Source organism: Orbicella faveolata, unplaced genomic scaffold (genome assembly GCF_042242905.1).
Source record: "Orbicella faveolata isolate gen_17 unplaced genomic scaffold, um_ofav_v1 contig_34, whole genome shotgun sequence".
Lineage (NCBI taxonomy): Eukaryota > Metazoa > Cnidaria > Anthozoa > Scleractinia > Merulinidae > Orbicella > Orbicella faveolata.
Genome location: NW_028301563.1, coordinates 17,283,927 through 17,309,586, shown reverse-complemented (window position 1 = coordinate 17,309,586; position 25,660 = coordinate 17,283,927). Strand labels below are relative to the sequence as shown.

General features: G+C 40.4%; 2 protein-coding genes across 5 annotated transcripts; both read right to left on the bottom strand.

The window, feature by feature from the left end:
- Positions 1 to 600: 600 nt before the first annotated feature.
- LOC110053954 (protein unc-45 homolog A-like) lies at positions 601 to 5,071 on the bottom strand. Its single transcript, XM_089271792.1, has 6 exons — positions 4,954 to 5,071; positions 4,626 to 4,717; positions 4,191 to 4,254; positions 3,734 to 3,798; positions 1,672 to 1,726; positions 601 to 1,448 (listed from the first exon to the last, which is right to left on the bottom strand). The coding sequence occupies exons 2-6, from the start codon at positions 4,706 to 4,708 to the stop codon at positions 1,296 to 1,298; spliced, it is 420 nt and encodes a 139-aa protein (XP_089127918.1). The 5' UTR covers positions 4,709 to 4,717; positions 4,954 to 5,071; the 3' UTR covers positions 601 to 1,295.
- On the bottom strand, positions 4,951 to 25,659 carry LOC110053956 (protein unc-45 homolog A-like). Of its 4 annotated transcripts, XR_016201578.1 has the most exons (6): positions 25,172 to 25,652; positions 23,315 to 23,509; positions 18,007 to 18,156; positions 7,986 to 8,052; positions 7,735 to 7,801; positions 6,891 to 6,939 (listed from the first exon to the last, which is right to left on the bottom strand). XR_016201578.1 is itself a non-coding variant. In XM_089271788.1 (5 exons), the coding sequence occupies exons 1-5, from the start codon at positions 7,837 to 7,839 to the stop codon at positions 4,954 to 4,956; spliced, it is 453 nt and encodes a 150-aa protein (XP_089127914.1). In that variant the 5' UTR covers positions 7,840 to 7,973; the 3' UTR covers positions 4,951 to 4,953. The 4 variants fall into 4 exon arrangements, 2 of the variants coding, with proteins under 2 accessions (XP_089127914.1, XP_089127913.1); XM_089271788.1 differs by lacking the exons at positions 7,986 to 8,052; positions 18,007 to 18,156; positions 23,315 to 23,509; positions 25,172 to 25,652 and adding exons at positions 4,951 to 5,071; positions 5,667 to 5,731; positions 6,310 to 6,360 and having other exon boundaries at positions 6,826 to 6,939; positions 7,735 to 7,973; XM_089271787.1 differs by lacking the exons at positions 6,891 to 6,939; positions 7,735 to 7,801; positions 7,986 to 8,052 and adding an exon at positions 13,484 to 15,394.
- Between the last annotated feature and the right edge of the window lies 1 nt (position 25,660).

Genomic DNA, 25,660 nt, shown 5'->3' with positions numbered 1-25,660 from the left:
GTCGAACGGAAGGTCTGCTTTAGTTTTAGGGCTTGTTGCAGTCAGACCTTATACATTAAAGGTAAAATCTGTGGCTTATTCTACGTCTATAGATTGCAGCCACCACCGGTCTGTCCAAACCGTTACTGCGGCGCGGATGGAACCAAATTAACGCAATAGAACCCCTTCACAACCCAGTTTTCCCTTCCCTCCCCACAACCCTTGCCAGTCGCTACACGTGTCTTAATTTGGTTGAATGTTGAACAGGGTTATGTCTACTGTCAATTTTACAAACTGGTCTGCTTCACGGCAACAGGCTGGAAATTGTTGCAGTGAATACTGTTCAACAGTAACGAACTGGTGCTACCGCCCAATTGGAGAAAGACCCGGGATCAAAGAGCACTAATTTCAAGAGTTACAATACAGAAACAGGCCAAGGTATATGAAAGAACAAGGCCCGTGACTTCGGCGTAAAGCCTGTCCGTATAAGACTTATTAGTTGAGTTACAGTGACAACACTATGGAGCCATCTAGCTTATCCAGTCCACACGATTGGAACGCACATAACAAACAAGTGCAAAAAAGGGAGTTATTTCGTAACGCAAAGTCGAATTAAGCACCTGAACCACTGTAAATTTATTGACAAAAAGCTACACCTGTCGATGTTGACATAAAATATATAAAAAAGATCCTCTCTGCAAATTTCAAAATTTGGAAGGTAACCCTTTAATCCCTCAGACTCAGTGGCATCCAAGTTTCTTCACATTAATGCACAGTTAAGCATTACAAGTGTAGTGACGAGAAATAATGAATGGTCGATGAAGGTAGATTGCCTTGGAGACAAGTTCTCCCAACGAGAACTGAGACATTTGTCGAAAATACGAAGATACAGCATGCTGATATTCACCTTGTTATTGAAAGAATAACGAATTAAGAGCGACAGTGAGCAGATGATGTTCTAAGCTAAAAATTGGAGCGAAAGACCATCAGTTTTTTCCCCTTATATTCTAAGAGGAAGCATATGGCCTGATAACCTTGTTGCATGTCTGTTTATGTTCTTCGTCTTATAGTATAATTCGTTATTTTCCGTGCATTTCATGAAGCATATGGCCCTGGATGTCACTTCGGTGGTTGTTGCCAAATTTCTCTCTCCTGCGTCAATCTTGAACTTGGAGTCCTTGATCAGCGGTCAGAAGACGGGACTCTCGACCGCTGGTCAAGGGAAACGAAGGCTCATCGTAAGGTATCCTCCATTGCTTTTTCTTCGCAGGTTTAAGTATTTTATACTTTTTCAGCTACTTTATTCCTCGCCGTTATCACCTGGAGTCTTTTTCTTCGTTTTCTTTAGTAAGTTTCATCTCCACAGCACTTTCAAGCGCTCTTTCGGCGCACGCTCGAACCATTGACATCTCAGGGTCGGTGTCTTTGGAGAAAACCATCAGGATCTCAAGGACTTCACTTTCGATCAACTGAGAGCAAAGAAGAGACATAAATATGTCAAAACATGTATGTGGACAAGCTAGAACATACACCAATAGGTGCAGCTGGGTCTATCAAACAATCGTTAAATAATCAATTAACCCATTGACACCTGGAGACTTTTGGGAGAAACGCATTTTTTATACGTTATTTTTAGCATTTTCAGTTCCCTCACTCACTCATACCCAGTAAACATGGCAACAATGTTCCTACCTTGGTCGCTATTTCCTTATTAGAAGCTATCACGTTGGCAGCAATATGAGCTCCTCTGTACAATGAACAAAAAAAAAAGACATTCACATCAACGTCAACATTGTTGATTTGTTTAAGTTAAAACGCATGAGAACCAGACCCCGTGACCAAACTGGCGTACAGCATAACATCACAGCGTTTCTCCAGATTGCCTGTTTTTTTGAGTTTGTTCCTGAAATGGTCCGTTTTGTCCCGTTACGTTACGTTTTGTTACGTTACGTTACCAGTGTTTCAGCCAGAAAATTTTACTTGAAGGCCAAAGTGGCCCCTGAAGATCTTTTTTAGGGGGCCAAATTTTTAGGAAAGGGACCAATAAACTGAAAGCTACAGAAGGAAAAAATGCATCAGGGTACCAAGGAAAATAAAACAGTTTATTAGGATCTATGATAAAATTTAATAGTAAGTGCTTTTTGAAGGGTTTCTACTCAATAAAGTTTCTTTTGAATCAGATACTAGTATGAAGGATCTGTACATTACAAGAGAACAATCCTTAGGCCTACATGACGTAGTCAATGATCAAGGGTTTGCAATGCATTATAGGGCGATTTCAAACTGGGTTCAATACAGCAAAGCAAAAGGACGGATTGACTTCTTTTCTTATTTTGAATGTTTTAGAAACAAAGATCATTCAATATGATTTTCTAGAAGGACATAATGTGTGACAAAATAACCGTTATTGATCATCAACACAGAGAAATGTAGTCGCCATTATGCCGTACTATGGCGACTAAACCAGAAGTTTTGGTCGCCAAGGATGAAATGCTTGTTGCATTGGCAACCGTATCGATCACAATTTCCAGCCCTGGGATGGCTTTCAAAATATTATGCCTGTGTTAAGCCTGCAGTCTTGTAAAAGGAAAGGGCCAAATTGGCCCTTTTTTCGTTTTTCTGGGGGCCATCTCTGATTGTAACGCGGGATTCCCGCAATGGCGCGCTCTGGCGCAAACACTGCCGTTACGTTATGTTACGCTAAGTTACATTAAGGCACGTCGTAAGGAAAACGTGGTTGAATCTGTTGCTCGCTGGAAAAACCACAACCGTTACCCAGAAATCAAGAAGTAAATATATAAGTCGGGCTCAATTTCAAACATAATGTCATCATAGTGTGATTCTCGGCGATAGGGGAGAAGCAATGAAATACTAAAACTTTTCAACATTAATCATAAAAATTACAATTTCCTCGATTGTAATTGGTTAAAAAACTCCTATTTTCCACTAATTCACTTGCCAAGTTGTTATCGGAAAGTTTGCTATTGAACAGTTTGTTATCGGACAGTTCAATAAGCCAATCACGTTCAAAGTTGTAGTTTAAATCAACCAATCACATTCAAAGTTGTAGTTGCGTGCGTGCGTGCGCGCGCTTGCTCTTGTGTTTTTGGCGCCTAATTGCCGGTAGGAGGCACGGTGGCCTTAGAATGTTTGCATCTCATTTGTAGGTATTTTAATGCAAATTTTCCCTTTCTTTCATAACTTGGCTATTCTTCTTTTCTCGGAAGTTGTAATTTTTATGATTAATTGGTAAGAAGACTTCGTGTCGTCCAATTCGGTCTGTAATCATACTCGTGATAAACAAATCGGACTCCCGCTACGCGGTCGTCCGATTTTGTTATCACTCTTATGATAACAGACCGAATTGGACTCCACTCAGTCCTATTACCATTACTTATAATAACAGTGCTGAAAATTTATAATGAAAAAGAGAGACTGGCAAATGACTGTTTCCTAATGACAGTTAATCTCTTACTATGGTGGATCATTTGGTTATTTTCTTTTCTCTGGACGTGTGAATGTTTGATATTTTTTTCTGCTCTTTTTCTCGGCTCACTAAACGTGCGTGAATTTTTGATATCGGCAGTGATCGAGTGCATGAATTTTCTTTGGGTACAATTATGCTTGCAGGAATTTCTTAAAAAGAAATCACCCACCCCCTCCCTCAAAGTCAAACAGTCGTCCACTTCTGAAATGACTCCACTCTGTCCTTGGCCTTGCCAGAAAAGGAACCAAAGGGATCACCAACAGTTACCTGTGTGTCAGTTCCTTTTTATCGGACACCAAAAGTTGCTTCTGAATATCCATGTACGATGACACCTGCCAATCAAAAGTCAACAGTCAAGGGTTTTTAGTTCAATAAATCGCTTTATTACGTGTACACGACTAAGCAACTTACTTCATAGTGATTGGCTGAGAGCAAGCCAATTTATCGCACTGCAGTGCAATTTTCTCAGTCTTACATATATAATAAATGAGCATTGTACAAAGCTCGAGTAATTAAGGATTTACACTAATCATAAGTTTGGATGTAATACATCAAACACGAAAGACAGTGTTTGACGACATTTACAAACACCGAGAAGAGAGTTGAAAATACGACGCGTAGCGAGTATTTTTGACGAATTCAGAGGTTACATCGTTGCAGTTAACTTTGCGAAAAAAAAAAAAAAAGACTGATTAACAACTGATGTCTTGAAAAGACTCTTCACCTTTATGATCTGCTTACAAACGTTCTCGCTGGAGGACAGGACAGCCAGTGCTCCTGAAGCCGCTCTAACGGATAAATAACCTTAAATAGCTGTTCAATAAATAACCCGTCCGTATTCCACAGATGAAGCGGAATATCAATGAAGCATTTCCGCGTTCAACTATACCTCAACAGACATAACCTTAACAGTGACACCAGTGATATCTGGTTTGAGTACAACAAAATCGTGTGCAAAGAAATGCGGTTCTAAACAGAGTAATAAACTGGTGACGTTTACAGCTCCTGCGAACCCATCAGGTCGGTCATGCCACCATGATTCCGCCTTTGTGAAGTTTACACCTTTAACCGGGAGTTCACCAGAAGAGTCCCACCAAATGATTTTTCCCAGAGGAGAAAATATTTATGAAACACATTGCCCAGAAATGAAATATCTCACCGCGACAGCTCAAAGTCCTCCTCGCCTGACAGTAGAGTCAGTAGCTTCACTCGTTCAGTGGGGGCGTCTTCTTTCTCGTACATTTTGAATACCTATGGTTTGACGACAAGGGGAGAATAACGACATGTAGATCAAACATGTAGCGCCCGAATAGTCAACATTCAAGTTCTCCTCAATGGCCTCTATAAATTTCTTGAAGTGATAATAGATAGAATTTGTTCGAACATCAAAGCAACCAGCTTTTAAGTGTTCCTCTTTTGAAAGCGAAGCGCTTGTCTACGGTGTCACAGTTGACGAGAGAACGAGTGAAATCTAACAGCATTGTTACCTACTCACAGAGCACCATGTTACACATGCATTCAGTGGCGGCTCTCTTGACCATGTCATGTTCATCAGACATTAGACTCTCGATCAAAGGGAAGCCTTTCTCCTTCATAATATGTCGCCTGAAATCACACAAAATAAGCGTACTATAACTCACTTTGCAGATGCCTTTCACACGGTGGCAAATGGAGCTGGGGCACAATAAGCGTTTGGCAAACTCATTCTTTTTTGTGCCATACACTGTGTGCTATTAGGGGTGGTAAATGGTAAGTGCGCAGCTTAGCGAAAAGGCAACACTAGCGTTTTTGTTGTTCAAACCCGAATCATTTCGACTTTTTTTTAAATTGCTAGACCGAGACCTCAAAGTATTTAAAATGCGAGCGCGAGACGTTCATTAAGCAAACAAAAAATCGGCGGAACTTTGAGACCTTCAAAGAGCCTTGCAAAAAGCGAGACTCCAAGACAGCTTTGTGAAAAGATCGAGAGTGCGAGACGCACATAACAGCTAAAACACGAGACTGCGAGACGCGTGAAATTCAAGGAAAATTCTGCGAGACCAATGGTTTTTGAGAGACAATTCGCCGCGCCTGCTAGTGCTGTTTTCAGGTTCGCAGCAAGGTGTGTTACTAGCATTGAAATGCCAAAAAACGTTGCAGAGAAAATAGTAATAAGTATATTTAAGTGGAAATTGCACAGCTCATCAATATATCATCTCACCTGACTTCGTCGCTCATTTGAGCCAAATTCGTCAACGCCATTAGAGATTCAAACTGTTGCAAGCCCTGTCAATCAAAAGGTAAAGGTAAATGTAAAGTCTGCATACGAGCCAAGTGCCCCATCAGGCCGGAGCTTATCCCAGTGTCTGTAGCAAAAAGGGATAGGAGTATTTCTACTCCAACCTGGATGGGATGCTAGTCCATCGCAGGGTTACCCAAAGCATCAAGTTCGCTGGTACCCATTTATACACCTGGGTAGAGAGAGGCACTGTGAGAGTCAAGGGTCTTGCCCAAGAAAACAACACAATATCCCCGGTCAGGCCTCGAACCCGAACCGCTCGATCCAGAGACGAGCGCACTAACCATGAGGTCACCATGACCTCCTTCATTTTCTTCTTTGCCTGCATATGCTGCGTGACGTAGTTCTGAAACAACTTTAGAATCTACCGTTGTTAGGCATGCCTCAAAATCAGACTTTTGTTTGTATGATTCCATTAGGCGTCAACGGGAAGAGCTACCAGAGTGGAAGAATGCCACAGGACACTCCCCCCTTCCTTTCCCCTCACTCCCTCAATCCCTCCCCGTTTGATGACTTCTACGCAGCAATTAGCTACGAAAATCAATCAGATGAGGCTGAGATTTACCGTTTTAGAAGGATGCAATAACTTCAGTAACGGACGGATCAAGCCGAACGACTGTCGAGAGAAAGAAATCCCAAGTTAACCCTATGACTCCTGACTCAGACTATCAATTCTCGTTACTATGTCAATACATTTCTTTGGATGCAAGTGCTGAGCATTTGGTGATAAATCAGGACAATCAATCATTTCACGAGATTCAGTGGTGACTGGTGTACATGTACAGGTTTTCTTCCGAGGAAGCTAAAGGCGATCGTTTCAATTTACTTGACAGAAGCTGGTATATTGCACCAAAGCATTCGCAGTATCTTGAGGAAAAACCTAAACATTCTTCCACTCTTGTTACCAGAACTCTGCCGAAACGCAGAAAACGTTTGTTGCCTCGCAGGAGTACGATGAACATGCCGATTCTCCAACTCATTTCCATACACTTATTACAGAACTAAAAGTGAGAATACGGTAATTCAGATAAGTAATTATCCTATTATGATACTGAGGTTTGGGGTGTATGTTGGTTCTCACCCTTTGTCCAGGAAATGCCACTTCAGGGTTCATAGTAATAGCAATCTTAGCAACAGATTGTGCTGCAAGCTCGGCGCCTTTTTCCGTGTTTTGAGCAGCAAGGGATATCAATGCCTAAGACAACCACAACACCATGCATTATGAGGCGTTCAAATTATACAACGTTAGTTTCTGAACTTATAACATAGAGGGCAAAATTACTGAATCTTAATTGGCCGAGACAGCGGGCACTTTTTTCTTAACCTTCTGTTCTATCGAGGAAAAAATACTTGAAAAATGATTGGTTCTCAAGTCGCTTGGCAACGGTGAAGGAACTTACTTTGTTATAGTTTTTCAACAATGGCGTCTCGTCTCCAGGGAGTTGAGATGAAATTATCGATTGGAAGAACGAAGGTAGCGTCCGCACTACACCGGAGAAATTTGAGAACGCAGTTTTATTTCTACGGTTAGGCCTACCTTCCACACTAATCTGTCACGGAAACGGAACTTTTCGAAAACGCTCTTCAAACCGGAGGAATTTGAAAACGCCGGCTTCGCGTTTTCGTGTGGACGGAAAACATTTTAGAAACGGAGCTTTTCTAAAGCGATGGCGTCACGATAATCAGGAGATCAGTCTAACCACGTTTTCGTCAAACACAAATCCAAAATGACCGGTGATTGCGTTTTAAATTTCTCAGGCGTAGTGTAGACGGAAAACATTTTATGCGTTTTCAGAGTGAAACCTCCGTTTTCAAATTCCTCCGGCGTAGTATGGAAAAAAAAAAAAAAACAAAAAAAAAAGAAAACAAATGCCTCGTTACCAGGCATCTGTTACAAGAAAACTCTAACTGAGCAAAACTACAATTAACACTTCACTGCGTCATTGTTTGATCCTCTCTTATTTTTAAGTAAAGTTGTCAGCTTTCTAACCTTTACTCCACCTTGCTGCACAGTTATTCCTCTGTGTTCTTGCTCGCTTGTAATTCCATTGAAAACTCTGCAAGCAAACAATACACCCAAGGGTGCTGCCTCCATGTAGATATCTCTTCTAAATCCTCAGTTAGTATATCAGCTAAATAGTATCTGATTTTTGTCTGCTCTTTCCCTCACAATTCGTACTACGGAATAACATTTTAATATTTTAAATGAAAAATATACAACAGGTAATACATGACAAGTACCTTGATATCATTTTCCTGCTGGTGTTACTCTGTGTCTGACAGGTTAACAAGTGCCGATAACACCCTCCTGTCAATAAATAAGTGATAGCTTCAGAGTAGACAGAATGTTTTATTAGCTTTTTTAATTAACTTGTATTTTAGTATTTTAGTATTTCAATTGTATTGTTGTAACTTAGTTTTCCATAGGGCCATAAGGGAGACTACAGTCTTTGACTGTAATTATGAGCCCTACTGAAATAAAGTGTTTAAAGGGAAAATGCCATGCGTCGCGTTCTTTTCTTAAATCAAAAGACACAGTTAGACTCTGATCGACAAGCTTTAAGATATTAAGAGACAAGAAGTCTACTACATTTAAGGTTATGAAAACCTCATGCGGTAAGAAAGGATGCAAGACAGGATTTCCTTGTTTACTCCAAACCGCAGAGTACATCTAACTGTTAATTGTAGCTTTGCAAAATACGAGGGCTGCGATCTGTTAGAATCAAGACATGTGCTGAGTTTGTTGGCGTTTATTGGAAACTAAAAACCGTTTTCTGTTAGAAGAGGGTCCACAATAGGGTTCTCAGATCCCGCTTTCCCGTCCATTTTTTCGTGTTAATCCCGCCATCCCGCCCTTTTTAGCCTGGAAATCCCGATCCCGTCCACTTTTCAAAGACATTTCCGCGTTAGTTATTAATCTGTTAAATTATTAAATTAATAATTAACGCAGAAACCTTTTAAAAATAGATATCGCATAAAAGACCACAAAAGGATTCAAAGGGTAGCAGATAAGTAAGCACAAATGAGTATAACGTTTCTTTCTGTAAACGGTCAGTCCTGTTTTGTTTTCTTCTGTCCACGTATCAGTGAAAGAAAAAGATTGTTCATTTCCACGAGATGGCCCGTAAACACACCTGACAGATTCCTTCAAAGCTTTCAGTGTCTTCATTTTCTTTGAAATGTGGGCTAAGAATTTTTCTTTTCGAATGAAGGCATTGCTGCTCGCACATCCTTTTCGTAAATATACATACATACATTACTTTATTTACCCTCGGATTTCAGAGTAGCTTATGCAGCTAATATCTCCGTACATTTAACCATCAGGTGAGAGAGAGACCACAACACCGGGAACTACATCCCCCACTCTTTTCGATCAGTGTGTGGGTTCATTTACATCCCATAAGAATTAATGGTGAATAAGGTGTGAATATGGCGACGCAATTTATAATGTCGCATAATTCGTTCGGTAAATCGTTATCACCGCCATCCGGTGTGGACCATCCTGGCCAAAACAAGCCAAGCGCCCGGTCAAGCGCTCTGAAAAAGGTCGAAAGACTAAGAAAAACTAGAAAGGATCGGTGGCAGAGGGGTGGTCAAGATTACAGGCGCAAGCGTCTAAAATGTCGGAAATGGATAGCCTGAGTAGCTTAACGGTTTTTAAGCAATTTTTGAGTGCGCTAAGAAAGCGGCGAAGCCACGATAACGAGGGCCAAAGCCGCGAGGAGCCAATGGACAGATGTCATTAATATCAGAGGCCAACGCAAATGATCGAAATAGGACTCAAAGACCTCATACAGTCTCATGATACTAACGTAATCAAGCGATAATGGATACGTTTGACAGAACCTGATAGGGTAGAGAGCCGTTGCTATTCATTAGAAATCTGACACAGCTATATGCACAAAAGGTTCGTTTCTACCAGCTTGCGGTTTTTGCGCTGGTTAATTTACGAGTTCATGTAATAATTTAAATCCCATATCCCGCTCTATTCCCCCTGCGAATCCCGCATCCGAACCGTGCCCCATAAAAACACGAAATCCCACTCCCGCTCGTAATTGTAATTCCTGCTTCCCGCCCCTGTTTTCAGCTCAAATCCCGAATATCACGGCGAAAAAATGCCAAATCCTGCATCCCGCCAAACCTATTGGGGACGCTCTTCAGACGTCATTTATAAAAAAAAGCAAACAAAATATTATTTCGAGACTTCGTTAGCGTGCAAAATATCGAGACTGCGAGACGCGCATAACCGCTGAAACGAGACTGTGAGACCCGTGAAATTAGAAGAAAACTTTGCGAGACCCGTGGTTTTTGAAGACCATTCGCCACCTGTTAATCTTTTAGCTTCTTCTTTCGAGGGATAGGTGTTTCTTTCCTTTGAATTACGTTAAAGCACCCTCACAGTTAGACTGCAAAACAGTCGTTTTCGGACGTTATCGGAAAGCGCGAAGCACCGTAAGCGCGATCCTCGTGTGCTCCAGACCTTTCGTTCGGATATCGACCGTCGCTCGCGTTCGCAAAAAAATACGACTGTTTTGCAGTCTAGGCGCAAGAAAAAAATCTCTGGTACCCAAGGTACCTACGTCGCGAAGTAGCACACAAATCCTTGTTCTCAGTAGACCTCCAAGGAAGAAACAAATACCGGAAGTCGCTTTCGAAATCTCTGGGAATTCTCATTGGGTTTTCCCGATTCTCTTACCTAGCATGAAATGTAGAAACTCCTTGCCGCATGTTTCATTTATTTAGGTATTTTTTTCATTATTTATTAACCCCCCCCCCCCCCCAACCCCCTTTTCAATTTGCGTGAAGTTTAGCCCAGGCTACACTCGTCTGAATTCAGTTCGCACGGTGATTCTGACAAGGAGCGACCGATTAGCGTTCTGTATTTGCTGTCTAAAGGAAGTCTGCCCGAGGACATCATTAACTCCAATGAAGGCCCAAGTCTAACGATTTGCTAGTAAGCGTCGTCTATTATCGTACGTGAGGCGGGCCTGAGGAGATGTGTAACAACAACAACAACAACAAAAACCTTTATTAACGTGTCTGGGGTATTTAGCATTGCTGCTAATTAGGGACACACACAAAAAAGAAATTATGGATGTAAAAAATAAATAAGTATATATTTAAAAAAGTTAATAAGTAAACCAACTTCGGAATGAAAATGATTTTAAGATACCAAGATTTCGGACTGTAAGATACGGGAAACACTCTATAAGATACATGGGTCCATACTTGTGGTCAAGACTTTCAAGAGATGAAAAGAACAGTGATACCTTACATTCCTTCATATCAACTATAAGAACAAGAGACATAGCACCTTTGCTTGGGGATAACTGTGAAAACTGTTCTTATGTTTATCCTGACCTGACTTTCATATTTACTTATTAATATTTTAATATTTACTTATTAACTTTTTTAATATATACTTATTTATTTTTTACACTCATAATTTCTTTTTTGTGTGTGTCCCCAATTAGCTGCAATGCTAAATACCCCAGACACGTTAATAAAGGTTTTTGTTGTTGTTGTTGTTGTTGTTATTGTTGGAGCCCAAATGTCCTCAGGCGTCGACCTACAAGGAGTGACACCGAGAAGTGTTCAACAAAACTAAGGCGGGGGTTAACATGAAGGCTGTATTTTGGCTGGGTATTATGGTCTTAACGCAAATATCTCGTTCACGTTTCAAGCAGTCGAAAATCTCTCTGCTCATCCCACATATCTACGTTTTGGGCTGTATTGTAAATTTTTGGGTGATTTTTGGGTATATTTGGGGATAAAAAGTTTTTGTCGAAGGATTAGTAAAATTTATGAAAATAGGAAATTTGGAAGATTTGATTTTGCTTTAAAATTAGAATTTAAAGTTAAAAATGGGTAAACGTACGCCAAACAGTTGTCCACCAACCCGGGTCCCCTTTCGGGGGCAATCAACTGTCCGGTGTTGTTCCTAAACCCTTTTTTCCTTTTAATCCCTCTTTAAACTTCCTAAAATTTCACTTAAATTCAGGAAGACCTCGGCCTTAATGACTTTATTCGTCCCAATATGTATAGGATACTTATGACCGAGAGTAGGTCTCGATAACTGTGTTTTATTGTGCATGTTTATTGTTATTATTATCAATATATATTGTATACGCACTTAAGGAGAACGTTATGCAGATTCCGTGAACTGTACAACTCGAATTCGAACTGAAACTTTCACTACAGCATTACACAACCTTGGTATATTCCAGATCCTCCCCGAGGCTCTCCGATGCCCAAAGCGCGAGTCGGAATAACAAAAGTCCACAAAAGATAACATAGCATGCATCTATAGCCAGGGTATTTATCACAACGATTACATAACATGCATCTAGGGTCTTTCTCGGGAGGCAGAGGAGAGAGAGCCTGGAAACGTGGTTGCCTCAAAAGCAACCTCGCTACCACGTACTTTTGAAATCACAATCACATGAAACAGTGCGCACATTGCTACAAAAGAGACAAAAGACAGGCCGAGACAGGTTGCTCAATTACAGCTATGCTACTTGTTACGCACACACCGAGCTCGCACCCCTGAACTCATTATAAACTTCTATTCAAGTTCGCCTTTACTTTCCATGGATTAAAGAACAAGAAATAAACGTGTTTTGTGATTTTGTTTCATTATGCCTAAAATGTTGTCTTGTTTGCTCGGTAAGAGAAGGATACATTTTAAGCGCTTGATCGCTAGTTGAGTTGATGTGGGTGTGAAACCTCCAGCCACCGTTTTAAAGGATTAAATCGTCAATCGATCCAATGAATTGCGTATTTCGTTCTCCTCACACTTATCCACTGGATAACGATTTTGTATCTGTCCCCAGTTGTCCAAAGGCTGGATAACGCTTTCCACCAGGTAAATCGAGGATCCACGCTTTCAGCGCTTCGCTCCTTGCGACCAGTGATTCGAACACCCGTGGTCTGAAGGGCAACCGATCATTTAGCCCTTAAGGCGTTTAGCCCTAAAGTCAATTAGCCCCTAGCCGTTTAGCCCCGAACCAGAAGTCGAAAACACTGTATATTTCTCGTTCTTTAATTGAGCGTTAATGGGGGACTAATGGTTGAGGGCCGGGTTAATCGTTTTGGGGGCTAAACGACTGGTGATGACCGCTTGAAGACAAGCGTCAGCCATTTCCTCGCCCTACCCTCCGGGGTTAGGGCGAGAAAGCGTCTGATGCTACAGACTAAGCCTGGCAGCAATCTTAAATTCTCTTGCCTGGGTCATAGCCATGGTTTACCCACCCTGGCACCCGCGGTATGGTTTACCAAGCGACATGAAGACAGAGGGGAGCCTGCTGTTCAAATATGATTTTGTAAATGTTTCAGTGGTAATTAACCCACTCTTTCTGATTGACATGATGTGAATCACTTAATTATCACGTCATGTTATGCTCACGACACTTACTGTTCGCGTCACTTAAATTCCGCGATTCTTTAAAAAACACGAACTGAAATTAACCTGTAGCGAAAATTTCATCCCCGGACGCTCGGCTTCACTCCTCTGAACTGTTCAGATTCTAGCCCGACCTTTTCAAATCCTAGCTTTCATTGCTTTTCCCTGTAGAATCGCCTGAAAAGTTTAATCAAAGTGGGCCACTTTCGATATACCATTATATCATAACTTAACTTCGAGGCTTAGGGGAATTTTTTAGTAAGTCCGGAGAGGGAATTACGAAGGACCAGCTTCGCCACTCGCTCCACGCGCTAAAAGAATGCTCGCAGTCTACAAGGGCGAAAAATCATCATAGATTTATTTAACTTAACCAAAAAAGGGATATTAATAAATCGAAAACTTTCCCTGAACGGGGTTATAGGTAAAGAGTGCACACAAAAGGGCTGTCTAAAATACGGAAGTTGAACGACGTGTCCGGGACATACATGCATATATACAGCCATTATTAGGCATCCCCCGTTGGGGTTTTTAACACACCTAATTACATAGAAAAATGTGAAATCTCGAAACCCTAAAAAACAAAAATATGAAAATACAGCAAAACCTCTATTAGGCGGACACCCTAGGGACCCGTGCTAGTAGTGCTAGTGGTAGTAGCTGATGGTTAAATGCTCGGAGATAGTAGCTGCATAAGCTACTCTGAATTCAGAGGGTAAATGAAGTGATGTATGTAAAGTATGTAGGTAGTTTTAGGCCTCATCCACACGCATCGACGAATTCGGCAGCGAATCCGGATACTTTTGAATCCGCTCTCCAGAGGGTAAAAAAAATAAATCCGCAACGAATCCGATAACGTGTGGATGGGATGGTGAATCCGGATATTTTCGAATCCGATGACGTAGCAAACTCGTGTCAAGTCTCTTACAGAACAATAGCCCAATATGGCGGCACAACGTGTCGGCCTAGTTTCTCTGGTGAATCTGGATAGCATCGGATGCGTGTGGACAGGCGAATTCGATTTGAATACGCTACGTGTGGACGGGGAAATTTCTGAATCTGGAAAGAAAAAGTTGCGGATTCAAAAACATCCGGTTACGTGTGGACGGGGCCTCAGCAAACCACGACGCGCCTGGCGACGAGAGCGTCACCAAACAAAAGGTTCAATGAGCAGAACAATGACTATGCGCGAGCTTTTTCAATCTTGGTACATTTATTTGCATATCTGCAAGTTTTTAGACCGATAAATGTACTGAACAGATTTACAAACTTGCGACATTCGTAGGTAAAATGTAAATTCATTTTTTACAAGGTCTCGTCCCCGCCGCCGCCGTCATCATTGCTGAACTCCCGGATTTCATCACTGCTAAAATACCGGATTTCCATGGACAGCGGCAAGTATATGAGGTAAAGCGATTTAAGTATGCTAATGTAGCAACAGTATCTATATTGATCAAATTATGCGAAGGCTCACAAAATTAAACAGTAACAAAGCTTCTCTAAAAACAAAACCGAATAATAAAATATCGCATTTCTGTGACAGCTCTTGGTCGGTAAGTTTAAATATTAAAACGTACAGGTTTCTAACAACAGAAATGACCATAAAAGTCAAGTTTAAGCTGTCCGCGTCCGCTTAATAGAGGGGTCCGTCGAATACAGGTAATTTGTACAGTGAATGTGGGAAAAGAAAAAAATGGTACTTGCACTGCTGTTCACTTAATAGAGGGTGTCCGCTTAATACAGGTTTGACTATACAGCGAAACATGAAAATTTGCACCCTAAAGAGATTCAAAAGCGGATGTTTTGAGCGGCTAGCTACAGTTCACCTGAGTTAAGGGATAGTCATGTTAAGTTATCAACACAGTATATAAAACTATATTTCCGTGTTTTAGCGTGATAACAGCTGTTTCATGTGTACCTTTTGGACCAGTTTACTCCATAACTAACTACGACTGTTATTACAAACTCAGTCTTTTTTCTCAAGAGATACGTTTTAGCATAACGAGAAGTTCATAACTTGAGTGATTATTTTGGAGTTAGAAAGCTATGCGTTATTACTGCACTACGAAAGACGCTTTTCCTGTTGTAACAAAGAGTCTGAAAATAGGACCCACAAAACTCGGAACAGCAAGACCGCGTGCACAACTCCACGAGTATGCTGACTTCGCTGTGAAACACAAAACGTTCATAGCCCTTAAATGGAACCATATCAGCAGCTGACTGCCTCATGACGATTCACCACCAGCAATTTCTGAGGAAATAAACACATATAGAGCTCGATTGCGAACAAAATACAACATTACTAAAGAAACTAAAAATGTGGTTCAGCCAGGAATCGAATCTTGCTCTCGACATTAAAAAGTCAGACGCTGGTATCTTTTTTTCGCACACATCTGTCATTACTGGCCTTCTATATTTCTTTGCGTTTGGAACGGGCAAAATACATGCGCAAACATTACGCAGTGGCCAGCGGAATTACCAAGAAAAGTTTACAGTCGATATATGGAGGGAGGAAGAAATGATTTGCATATTTGTTGCCGTCTTCTATATAACTCGTGAATACGCGAGTCGTTCACCACGTCGCGCATTCGGGGGTCATCGTGTTCGTTTTTTTGAGTTTTTGGCAATTATAACCTCAAATTAGGGGTGTCTTTAAAAGGTTACACTGTAACTATGGCAACCTGTGTATCATGACAACGACTATTATTATACATTGAACTCACTATCTCTTTTCTGATTGGCCGAAAGCGTACAGTGAATTTTCGAAATCAGCGCCTGCGACGTCATACAATAATCATGTCAAGCACACTCAAGGTCACGGGTAATCATGTCATGTATGACCGCGGTGCATTCTTTCTAAGGGAAATTATGTTCAATGTATGATAAAACAATTACCGTAAATCCTCGAATTAGCGCCCCCTCGAATAAGCGCCCCTCCTATCGGCCGAAATTTAAAATAAGCGCCCCTCCCCTCCCCGCCTCCCATTTTGTGGACGAGTAATGAGACAACAAAAGATATACAGTTTTCGTCATGTAGTGTTAGATTTGTACATTGTTTTAGTTTGTGAACACGTTAAGTGAACACGTTGAACACGTTAAGTACTAAAGGTGCCGCGATTAAAACTTTAGGATCAGCTTTTCACGTCAATAAACAGCTTATGTTGTTGTTTACGCGCAGATAATGTATTAAAAAAATGATCATGTCAGGCCACAATTTGGGAAAATTAAATAAGCGCCCCCCCCCCCCCCCCGACGCCCCTCGATTAAGCGCCCCCTCGGGCTCTAATTCGAGGATTTACGGTATTAGATTCGATTGTTTGTGATATTCAGAATAATCAAGGTCTCGGTAAGGGTTATCTGCCTCAGCCTTCGGCTTTGACTGATAACCCCTTCCTCGACCTTGATTATTCTGAATATCACAAAACGTCATCCAATAATTGTTTACAACGCGTTCAACAATAACGGGGCATTTGTTTGATTCCATTAATTGCAGCACCAACTAATAAAAGTGATAGTATTGATCCAGCAAATTGTATACTAGGTAACTAGAATATGTTTTCAAACACCATAATGCGACCCATGGGGTTGACAGGTATGTAACTACTGGCTTGCCCCTCAACGGATTCTTTTACCGCCCTGCTCTCCCAGGATTAGCCTTTAATAGCTGAAAGTATTTGAAAGTATTTAGGTGAGGTTGCCTTGAATGGCATATGTCCCCCACCAACTCTCTAGGCACCAGTTCTAAGCTCGTCTTTTGGAGATTAGTTTGACAGACATCTGTCAGTTACTCTTGTCTGTTTCTTCGGTTACGGGAGCACATGGTCAGGATGCTCTTCCCTGGCTAGCTTGGATGACAGTGGACGAAGGCGCAATTTTCTTTGCGAGGTAAGTAAAAGATAAATAAGCTTACCCTCGCTTTACTGCTCATGAAAAACACCCCAGAACTTATCACCCGCTGTACTGGTAAGCTTAACCATTGGTCCACCATCGACTACGATTTCTTTCGTTTTTTTTTTTTTTTTTCTTGGAAGAATCTTACTTAAGCTCAAGCTCCCGATCAGAACAAAAATGTGGCTGACAAATCAAACCTGAAATTTCCTTGAGAGTACAATGTAGGTGTACATCTGTTTCTTATTTTGGTTTAAACTTGCATTTTTCACTCGGAGTAAGTCTAAATTTGTCTTTTAATTTAGTTTAAACTAGCATTCAGTTAATCAGTGGCAGGAATTTTGCGGCCGTCCCATTCTTAGCCTGCGAACGGGCTTCTTCTCCGCACCAGATCGAACAAAAAGGTGCTAACAGATCAGAGTGGACATTTCGTTGAGGGTAAGTCTACATTCGTTTCTTAAACTTTTGGTTTGCGTTTTTTCATTCAGGGTAAGTTTAAATTTGTCGTTTAATTTAGCTTAAACTGGCATTCAGTTTACCAGTGGCAGGAATTTTGCGGCCGTCCCATTCTTAGCCTACGAACAGGCTCCAGATCAAACGAAAAGGTGCTAACAGATGAGAGTGGACTCTTCGTTGAGGGTAAGTCTAAAGTCGTTTCTTACTCTTCTGGTTTAAACCCGGCCGGCATTTTTCATTCAGAGTAAGACTGAATCTGTCTTTTAATTTGGCTCAAACCACCATTTTACACTTGCGTAAACGGTTCATCTGATTCACAGCAGCCATTAGGTTTAAATTTGCGGCCATCCCATTCTCGCATTCTCGCCGACTTCACAATTGATGACTGAATTTCAACTAAAATCAACACATAAATCTAAAAAAATATAGAAGCAAAGTACGTTTATTGATCTTCTTTCCTCGCTCCCACTTTTTATTAATTCTTAAGCTCGATAACAAGAAATTTACAAACAAACTCACCTGCGACGATCTTGCACCTGTTGATTTCTACAGCTGATTTCTAGTCCTCCTGCTAATTTGACCGTGGATCGACTCCCAGTAGAATATACTTTCTTTGGCTTGAGACATTTTTGTAAGCTTTTGAATCCGTCTTTGTCTTTCCAAATTCCCCTACAAAAAGGATAGAAAGTTCACATGTACACTGATTGCAGGCATTGCAAAGAAGGACTTGATAAACAACTATTTATTCACAACGCCATTAAAACGGCTCGCTCTCGTTTCCAATCGACTTTTCATAGTTGACTTGGGGTTTGCCCCCTCGCCAACTATTTAACAAATAGATTCCATGTTGCTGTGCGTCTGTTCAGTAAGAGATCAAAGACGACGTCAAAATGTGGTAAGAACAAAAAAGTGGCACACGAGGCGATAGCCGAGTGTGTCACTGATGTTCTTACCACATTTAGACGTCTTCTGTGATCTGTTACTGAACAGACGCAAGGCAACATGGAATCTATTAGTTTTATATAATAACGAAACAAACTACAACAGCTAAAGCTTTTTTAATTTCAAAATCTTTCAACAGAACTCGAAAGCTGGCCTTTGCCCACTTTGGCGAACACGAAAAAAAGCCATTTGACGTAATCTATTGTCTATACAAATTGAAGCAATCTCATTGGTTGCTATGCGTACCAAAGAATGGTGATTGGTCCGGGAAAATCACGCCACTGTCAAACTTGACTCCAGCGTCGCTTCTCGTGGAATGAAAACTTACAGCGAAAGCAGAATTGAACTGCGAAATCTACAAATCTTAAAGAAAATGCTGGATAAGTCAAGTCAGTTTTTGTCATCAGAGCAGCCTGTGAGCCGAAAAGCTTGCATGTTGCCTCGAATATTGCAGGAGTTGAAAAACTACGCTCGGAAAACTTGTGGCTGCGGTCAACCTGGAGGCCATTCGATTCGAGTTTTGAATGAAAGGAGCGTTAGTGATGGCGGAAATTTGTGTCCTTTGTGGCTGGTGATTCTCAAATCAGTTTAAAAATAGTGTCGGAGACACGTTTTAGCTGTGATACACTTGGCCGTGAGCTGTAGTGAGCTATACTTTGCTCGCTGCTGTGCCCTGAAACGGACTGGAACATTCGCATCGGAAAGCAAGGTTATGTGTTTATTTTAACTGATTTTAAGAAGTGGTTTTGATGTTTCATTCCAGACAATCACTGTGTCAACAATTATTTTGAGACTGAGAAAAGTTCAATTTTTTAAATAAATTAATCTCATAAACATTTTGTTTATCCGGTTTGTTAAATTCGAGACAAAGCAATGGTTCTCGGCTTACCAAGACTAATTTTGTGTTTGGTTTAGTCTCGCTCGACTGCCGACTGAGACTGCTCGGGTATTTTTTCTGAGTCATTGTCTAAAACAGAAACGGCTTTATTTTTCTTCTTCCTGCTAGACTATGCTTCTGGTACCTGTTAAATGCCTGGACAAGACTTTCTTGTACCTTATCTTTTGCCCAGTCATGTAAAATATTATCTAAATTCTCAAAACTTTCCGCCATTTTAAAACACAGAGGGAAAAACTTTGAAATGATGACGTCGATCGTGCATCTGTCCTGTAATAGATCATAGGCGAGAACCAATCAAAATGCGAGAATAACTTGGCCTATTATTTAACGGCCAATAGAAACGTGCAGCTTGCTGTCTAATCGTTTAATAACTATCATGGATGAATGTCCTTCAGCCCTTTTCAAACTATGAGTTGCCGATCACCTTCACTGCACAAGTTCCTGCCAGAAATCACCAAGGCCAAGGTCAAATGTAAACTGAGCGAATTAAGTTCATGATAAGTTCGACGTTTGCCTCGCCCGAGTTCATCCGACAGAATTTAGATCGAACAACAAGTTCTATCTGTCTGAAGCAGACGGATAGAACGATTTGGTCGATCGAAATTCGAATTAAGCTGGACGTTTGACCCAACGGTCGAGTTTAACCTCTACTAAAACTGCAGTTTAGTTCGTCTCAAGTGAAGTTCGACGTTTGATCTGGGCCTAAATGTACTTGAGGACCCATTAAATACATGCGTGGATAGGTTCATATGAGTAATGTTGACAGAGAGAGAGAGAGAGATTGTAAATGTTCAGCTCAGTCATGCAATCCATCATTCATTACTTATTCTGGCAGTCTAGCAGATGACCCAGATGTGTGTCAAGATCGCTGCTTTGCACAGCTGTCACGCCATCAAAAATAAAAATCTTGAACATCAAATAAACTAAGTCAAGAATGTGAGATATGATAGATGATTGATACATAAACAACCTTGCAAAGATATAGATCTGTGCGGTTTTCCATTCGCACCATTTTCCGAAAAGTGTTTCAACCAAATGCACAGAGCTTTGAATGGAGACGCCATGTTGGTGCCCCTTCGAGGGGCGGCCGTGGAGAAATAGGGCCATCTATCTTCGAGTTTTGTTTTTGAAATGAAAGGTTATCACTCTAGAACTCCGCCACATTGAAATTAATACTTCTTCTAGACCATGAACTGTTCAGTTAGCAAAAACCTGAGCGATAACTCAACTTTTGACCTACGCGAGAGCTTCTCGGGCCGCCATTCTATTGTCACGCAACGCACAAACTTAGAAATTCAAACATGCTCTCTAAACAAAATGAGGAACCCTGTCGAGCTGAAACGCTGTAAAACGTTAAGTGATCAGAGGGTCTTGCACCTGGTAAAACTAAAACTTTAGAAGGACTTGTAATTTTTAGTCTTGGAAAATGATGACGTCACATGAAACCGGCTCAGCTAATTTATTTTCGTGACAACAAAATCAATTACTTAATTACTGTTCAATTATTAATTAAATAATCTAAGGGCCTGATCATGTTAAAACTGCATGCATGGGCTGTATAATCTTCACATCCTATTTAGAAAGAAATGTGGATTTTTTTAGTAGAGTGCTCAGAAGGGAAATTTAAGCTGGCCCGGTTAGCCAGGGTGGCCTGGTGATGCATGGAAGATTTTCTGCCTAGTAAGCCGGGGCTGAGCTGGTCCAGCTGTCATGTAATTGCAAAGTTGATTTCAGTTGTATTTAACAGACATGCCCACATCTCAGCAAAACCAAGCCAGCCCAGCTCATGTAATCAGACCCCAAATGTTGAGCTTAATAGGACAAAAAATGTTTACTCATTGAAAACACATGCCTAATTGAGTCTATAATCTTTTACAAAGTACAAAATAAATTTCTTGACAACTTTTAGTAAAAATACAAAAAAAATATTGTAATAGAGGTTTAGATATATCAAACATTGTTATCGAGTATTGAGTGTGACACTGAAGGAAAAAAATGATAATTTTTTTCTTGTCACTCGCTATATTTCATTATCATTACACTATCACAGAAAAGAACAAACTTTCAACCTACATCAAATTACATGGCCACTGTGATTCTTTTTATGTGTCCACACATATGTTGAAATTAGGCTCTAGTAAACTTAAAGAGGTTGTTAAACACATCTCAAAATTATTCTGTGTTGCATTTCATAGGCTGCCATTTCCAGGACACAAGCCTATACCATTGAAAAAGCAACCACCCATGGAGGCTACAGGACAGTACTTGCCTTGGGTAATTGTAAATGCATAGCTAATAAATAGCATACAAATATTTGCTGGGGACTCAGGTTAATAAGTATAGGGGGGGGGGGGCCAATTGGAAAGGTAGCAGTTGGGAAAAGTGACCCATACCTTCCTCTTATCAAGGGTTAATCGAAACTTAAATAACCCACCCCCTTTCAACAAAAAAGCTCATGACATTAAATATTAAATATCATGTCACACCACTGACAATAAATTTCATTGTCAGCAGTGTGACAACACCTGCTTGTAAAATCTGATCCCCTCTCAACACTTCTTACTTACCTTTTCATGCATGCACCATTTTCAAGCAGAACATTTGTGCCAGGGGAAAAAGTTAAATACAAACTAACATGTCTCACCTTAAAAAAAAAATCATATTTGGGTTTTCTGTCACATTTTGGCTAAAAATAAATACACATTTTGCAATTTATCATTTTATGCTCAGTTTATGCTGTAGGTCATGGTAAACCTGACACCTTCCATATATGTCCTTGTTTATGAAATTATATGATTGTAATATTTATTTATTGAGAAAGCCATCTGAATGACTTTTTCCTACACTACAACATGCAAAACTTAAAAAAAAATTCCTGAAGCTAGCCTTAAGCCTAGCTTAATTAGGTGCTTTTGATGTGGCAATTTTAGGAAATTGACCACCAAATAAAATACAAATAGTTTAAAATTATAAAATTGATGCTGATTGATATTATGCACAATTTCCATTACTATATTTACAGATGACTTCCTGGAGCCCCAAAAAGCAATAGAATGTAGTACATCTAGGTCCAACAGTGAGGTATGTCTTCAAGGTACTAACAAATTATAAAGTACATCATTCATCATTCATGACATCAGGCCATATTTGAAAACAAAACTGTACCTGCAGAGCTGGTGAAAGCCACCAAACAATTTTTGGTCCCCTTCCCCTCCCCCTCAGGGGATATGAACCAGTTAAGCAGACAGACATTAGGCCCACACAATTGCTTGCCTTTAGGTGGCAAAAACAGCTCAGCTAAGCATAAAAACAATAACTTCAGATTCACAACTTACATGTATGCCACCCCTTGCCTAGACAGAGAGTAATTCAGCCTTTGATCCTGGGCTCCCTCAGGCTGCTAGGTCATGGTGAACCTGCTCCTTTCCAAATAATTATGTCCTTGTCAGAGCCCCCTCAAAATTTCTAAGTCACAATGCATTGGTCAGGAGAGAGGGGTTTGCCTGGTTGTGACACAGGACTAAAGGCCTATGAACCCTTACCTAGACAGAATGGGATTCAACCCCTGACCCTCTACCTCCCAATGGGGCTGATTAACTGAAGTACTTATGGCTATCTGGCACAGGTGTCAAAGACAGCCCTCCCCCCCACCATCACGCCTTCTGGATTTTGCCAACACTGTGCACTTCAACATTCTGAGCAGATTTAGACAGAGATACAAACAGTTAATTACTTGCCAATTAGCTTTAGTCTCTAAACAAGTCACCCTGTAAAAAGGTAGCTTTATACAGTATGGTAGCATTCCACTAAATTGAACTCAGTTAACTAAAACTCCCAGCTAACTCAACGTTTTCCACACTCCCACTGGCGAGCGGGTGAACACTAATTTCCAACACTGGATACAGTGTAGCTTGCATGCAAAAGAAGTAAGTATCACTAAACATTTCAACTGACTTAAAGATTTCCATATATTTATATTGTACTTACAGCTCCAATGAAAACAGGACAATGTTGCTCTTTGTGTTACAAAGATGTTGCCTATGGCCTTTCTTGCAATAAATGCAAACAGGTAGTATGCACATTTCCATCATGTTCCAGGTTGCATGAGGAAGATGACTTTCAACCACCATTCTACATATGTAACAACTGCACAGACCAGGAGGATGCATTGCCTTCAGGTGCCTAAAATAGAATTTTTAATAAAATTAAGGGATTGCAGAATATGTTCATGAACTGCAAATGCATTTAAGGTATAAAATGTAATGGAGAATATTTAAGAAATAGAAAACATGTACCTTGTTTCTATCGAGTTATAGAAACACGAGTGGAAGTTTTGGAGAACGAGAAATGCTGTGGGAACACGAGCCACAGGCGAGTGTTCCACAGCTTTTTCGAGTTCTCCCAAACTTTCACGAGTGTTTCTATTAAACAATTAGATTATGAGCTCAAGATTTCTATCACATGATAGTTGATGAGAGTGCAGCCCAAGTCAACTATCATGCATAGAAATCGAGAGCGAATAAAGAATCCAATTGTTTTAGAATAAACTTACTAGTCGTTCAAAACTTTCATCTAAATCTTCTTCACAGACACTTCAAAAACACAAAGCGGCCCCCAACGCATGCTGCTACGCTACTATCTATCACAAAATAGAACATGAGTAGCTTAGCCAATCAGAGAACGGCATTCCTGATAGAATGCTAGTAGATTTATAATGGTAATAGGACTGAGTGGAGTCGGATTTGGTCTGTAATCACACGAGTCATTAACAAAATCAGATGACTGCGAAGCGGGAGTCCGATTTGTTAATCACAAGTGTGATTACAGACTGAATTAGACGACGCGATTTCCTGTTACCAATTAATCATAACAATTACAATTTCCCACAAAAGCAAAAATTCATTTGAAAAAGAGTGTTTAATAGTCATTTTTAAATATCATAATTAAAAATATGGAGAATAGCTTGCAAAATGGCTGTTAAGTTTCTTTCAAAACAGTCACCAGAGACTAAACCTCCACAATTTTACAAAGTCAGTCTCTTGAATTGGTTACCATAGTGATTGTAATCAATGTTGTGATTGGTGGATTTAGTGGAGAGGACTTAAAATGATTGGCTCATGTAACTGTCCGATTACAGCCAACTGTCCGATTACACTGTTCGATTACAGCTTTGCAGATTAATTAGAGCAAAATACAGCAGTTTATGCACCAATCACATTTGAGGAAATTGTAATTGTTATGATTAATACTAAAACTCGATAGAGACAGTCGGAGAACATGTTTTCTATTTCTTTTAGAAAACACCACAACAAAAAAAGGAAAACAAATTGTTAACTTTTATTATCAAAACGTAAATTGTCTTTGCTCACACCATCATTACGTCAACAGCTCATGTTTCTATCGAGTCATAGAAACAAGATTTTTACCAATCAGCGTGCGTATTTTCTTAGGACTGCTTTCTAATAAGTATATAAGGAATTAAATGAGATACTTATTATTAATAAAAACAAACATCAAGCCAAGGCATGATGTTATTTATGACGATAAATTGAGCTATTGTATTCAAGGCACATATTTGTCGATCCGATGGTGGTCTGTCATGTGACATAACAGCCAATCATGTTAAAGAGTGTTATCTATCCGCCACTATAAAAGACTGGTCGCATTCTCAATCATTCCCTCTTGCTTTCACGTTCACAGCGAGTACATCTCTTGGCGATAACATTTTTTCAGGCAAGTTGAAGAGATATTTTGTATTATATTAGAATGGGTCTCCCTCTAATTTTTATTCTGGGGCATTCATTCATTAGACGTTTAGACAACTTCGTTGCTGCAAACCCTAACCTTAACCACCAATTCTTGTTAAATGATGTTGCCACATTTAAATGGCGTGGTGCTGGGGGGAGAACTGTGGCTAAGACGTTGCAATACGACCTCCCCGTGGTCGCTTCATTCGTTCCAGACATAGCCATTTTACAGCTGGGAACCAATGATCTTTCTCGTCTTGATCCTTTAGTTGTGGGTTCTTCTATCGAGGAGCTTGTTACCATTCTGCACGACACGTACAACGTTAAAGTGCATCTAACCCCAAACTTTTTTTTTCGCGAAAACTAATCTACTTGTTATTTGGAATACTTCTACGAAAAAATTTTTGGATTCGCTTAAATCGTCGATTTTCTGTGCCCCGACGAAATCTCGAAAATAGCTCCAAAACACCGCCATTTTGTTTTACGACCGAGTTTGAGGAGAATGGGTCCAGCGGCTGTTGTGACGTCTACCCAGGAAGGTCGAATATCTCACGTCCTCTCATTTTCTTCAGGATGGTACAATACA

Bases quoted from the DNA above. Each gene is read 5' to 3' on its own strand.
- LOC110053954 (XM_089271792.1), bottom strand. From the start codon at position 4,708: ATGTACGAGAAAGAAGACGCCCCCACTGAACGAGTGAAGCTACTGACT. The intron at 4,255-4,625 runs GTGAGATATTTC...TTTATCCGTTAG, and splicing joins GAGGACTTTGAGCTGTCGCG to AGCGGCTTCAGGAGCACTGG. The intron at 1,449-1,671 runs GTAGGAACATTG...CTTTGCTCTCAG, and splicing joins ATAAGGAAATAGCGACCAAG to TTGATCGAAAGTGAAGTCCT.
- LOC110053956 (XM_089271787.1), bottom strand. From the start codon at position 25,377: ATGGTAACAAGCTCCTCGATAGAAGAACCCACAACTAAAGGATCAAGA. The intron at 23,510-25,171 runs GTTAGGGTTTGC...ATTCTATTTTAG, and splicing joins AACAAGAATTGGTGGTTAAG to GCACCTGAAGGCAATGCATC. The intron at 18,157-23,314 runs GTAAGTACAATA...TCCTTTTTGTAG, and splicing joins GTCCTGTTTTCATTGGAGCT to GGGAATTTGGAAAGACAAAG.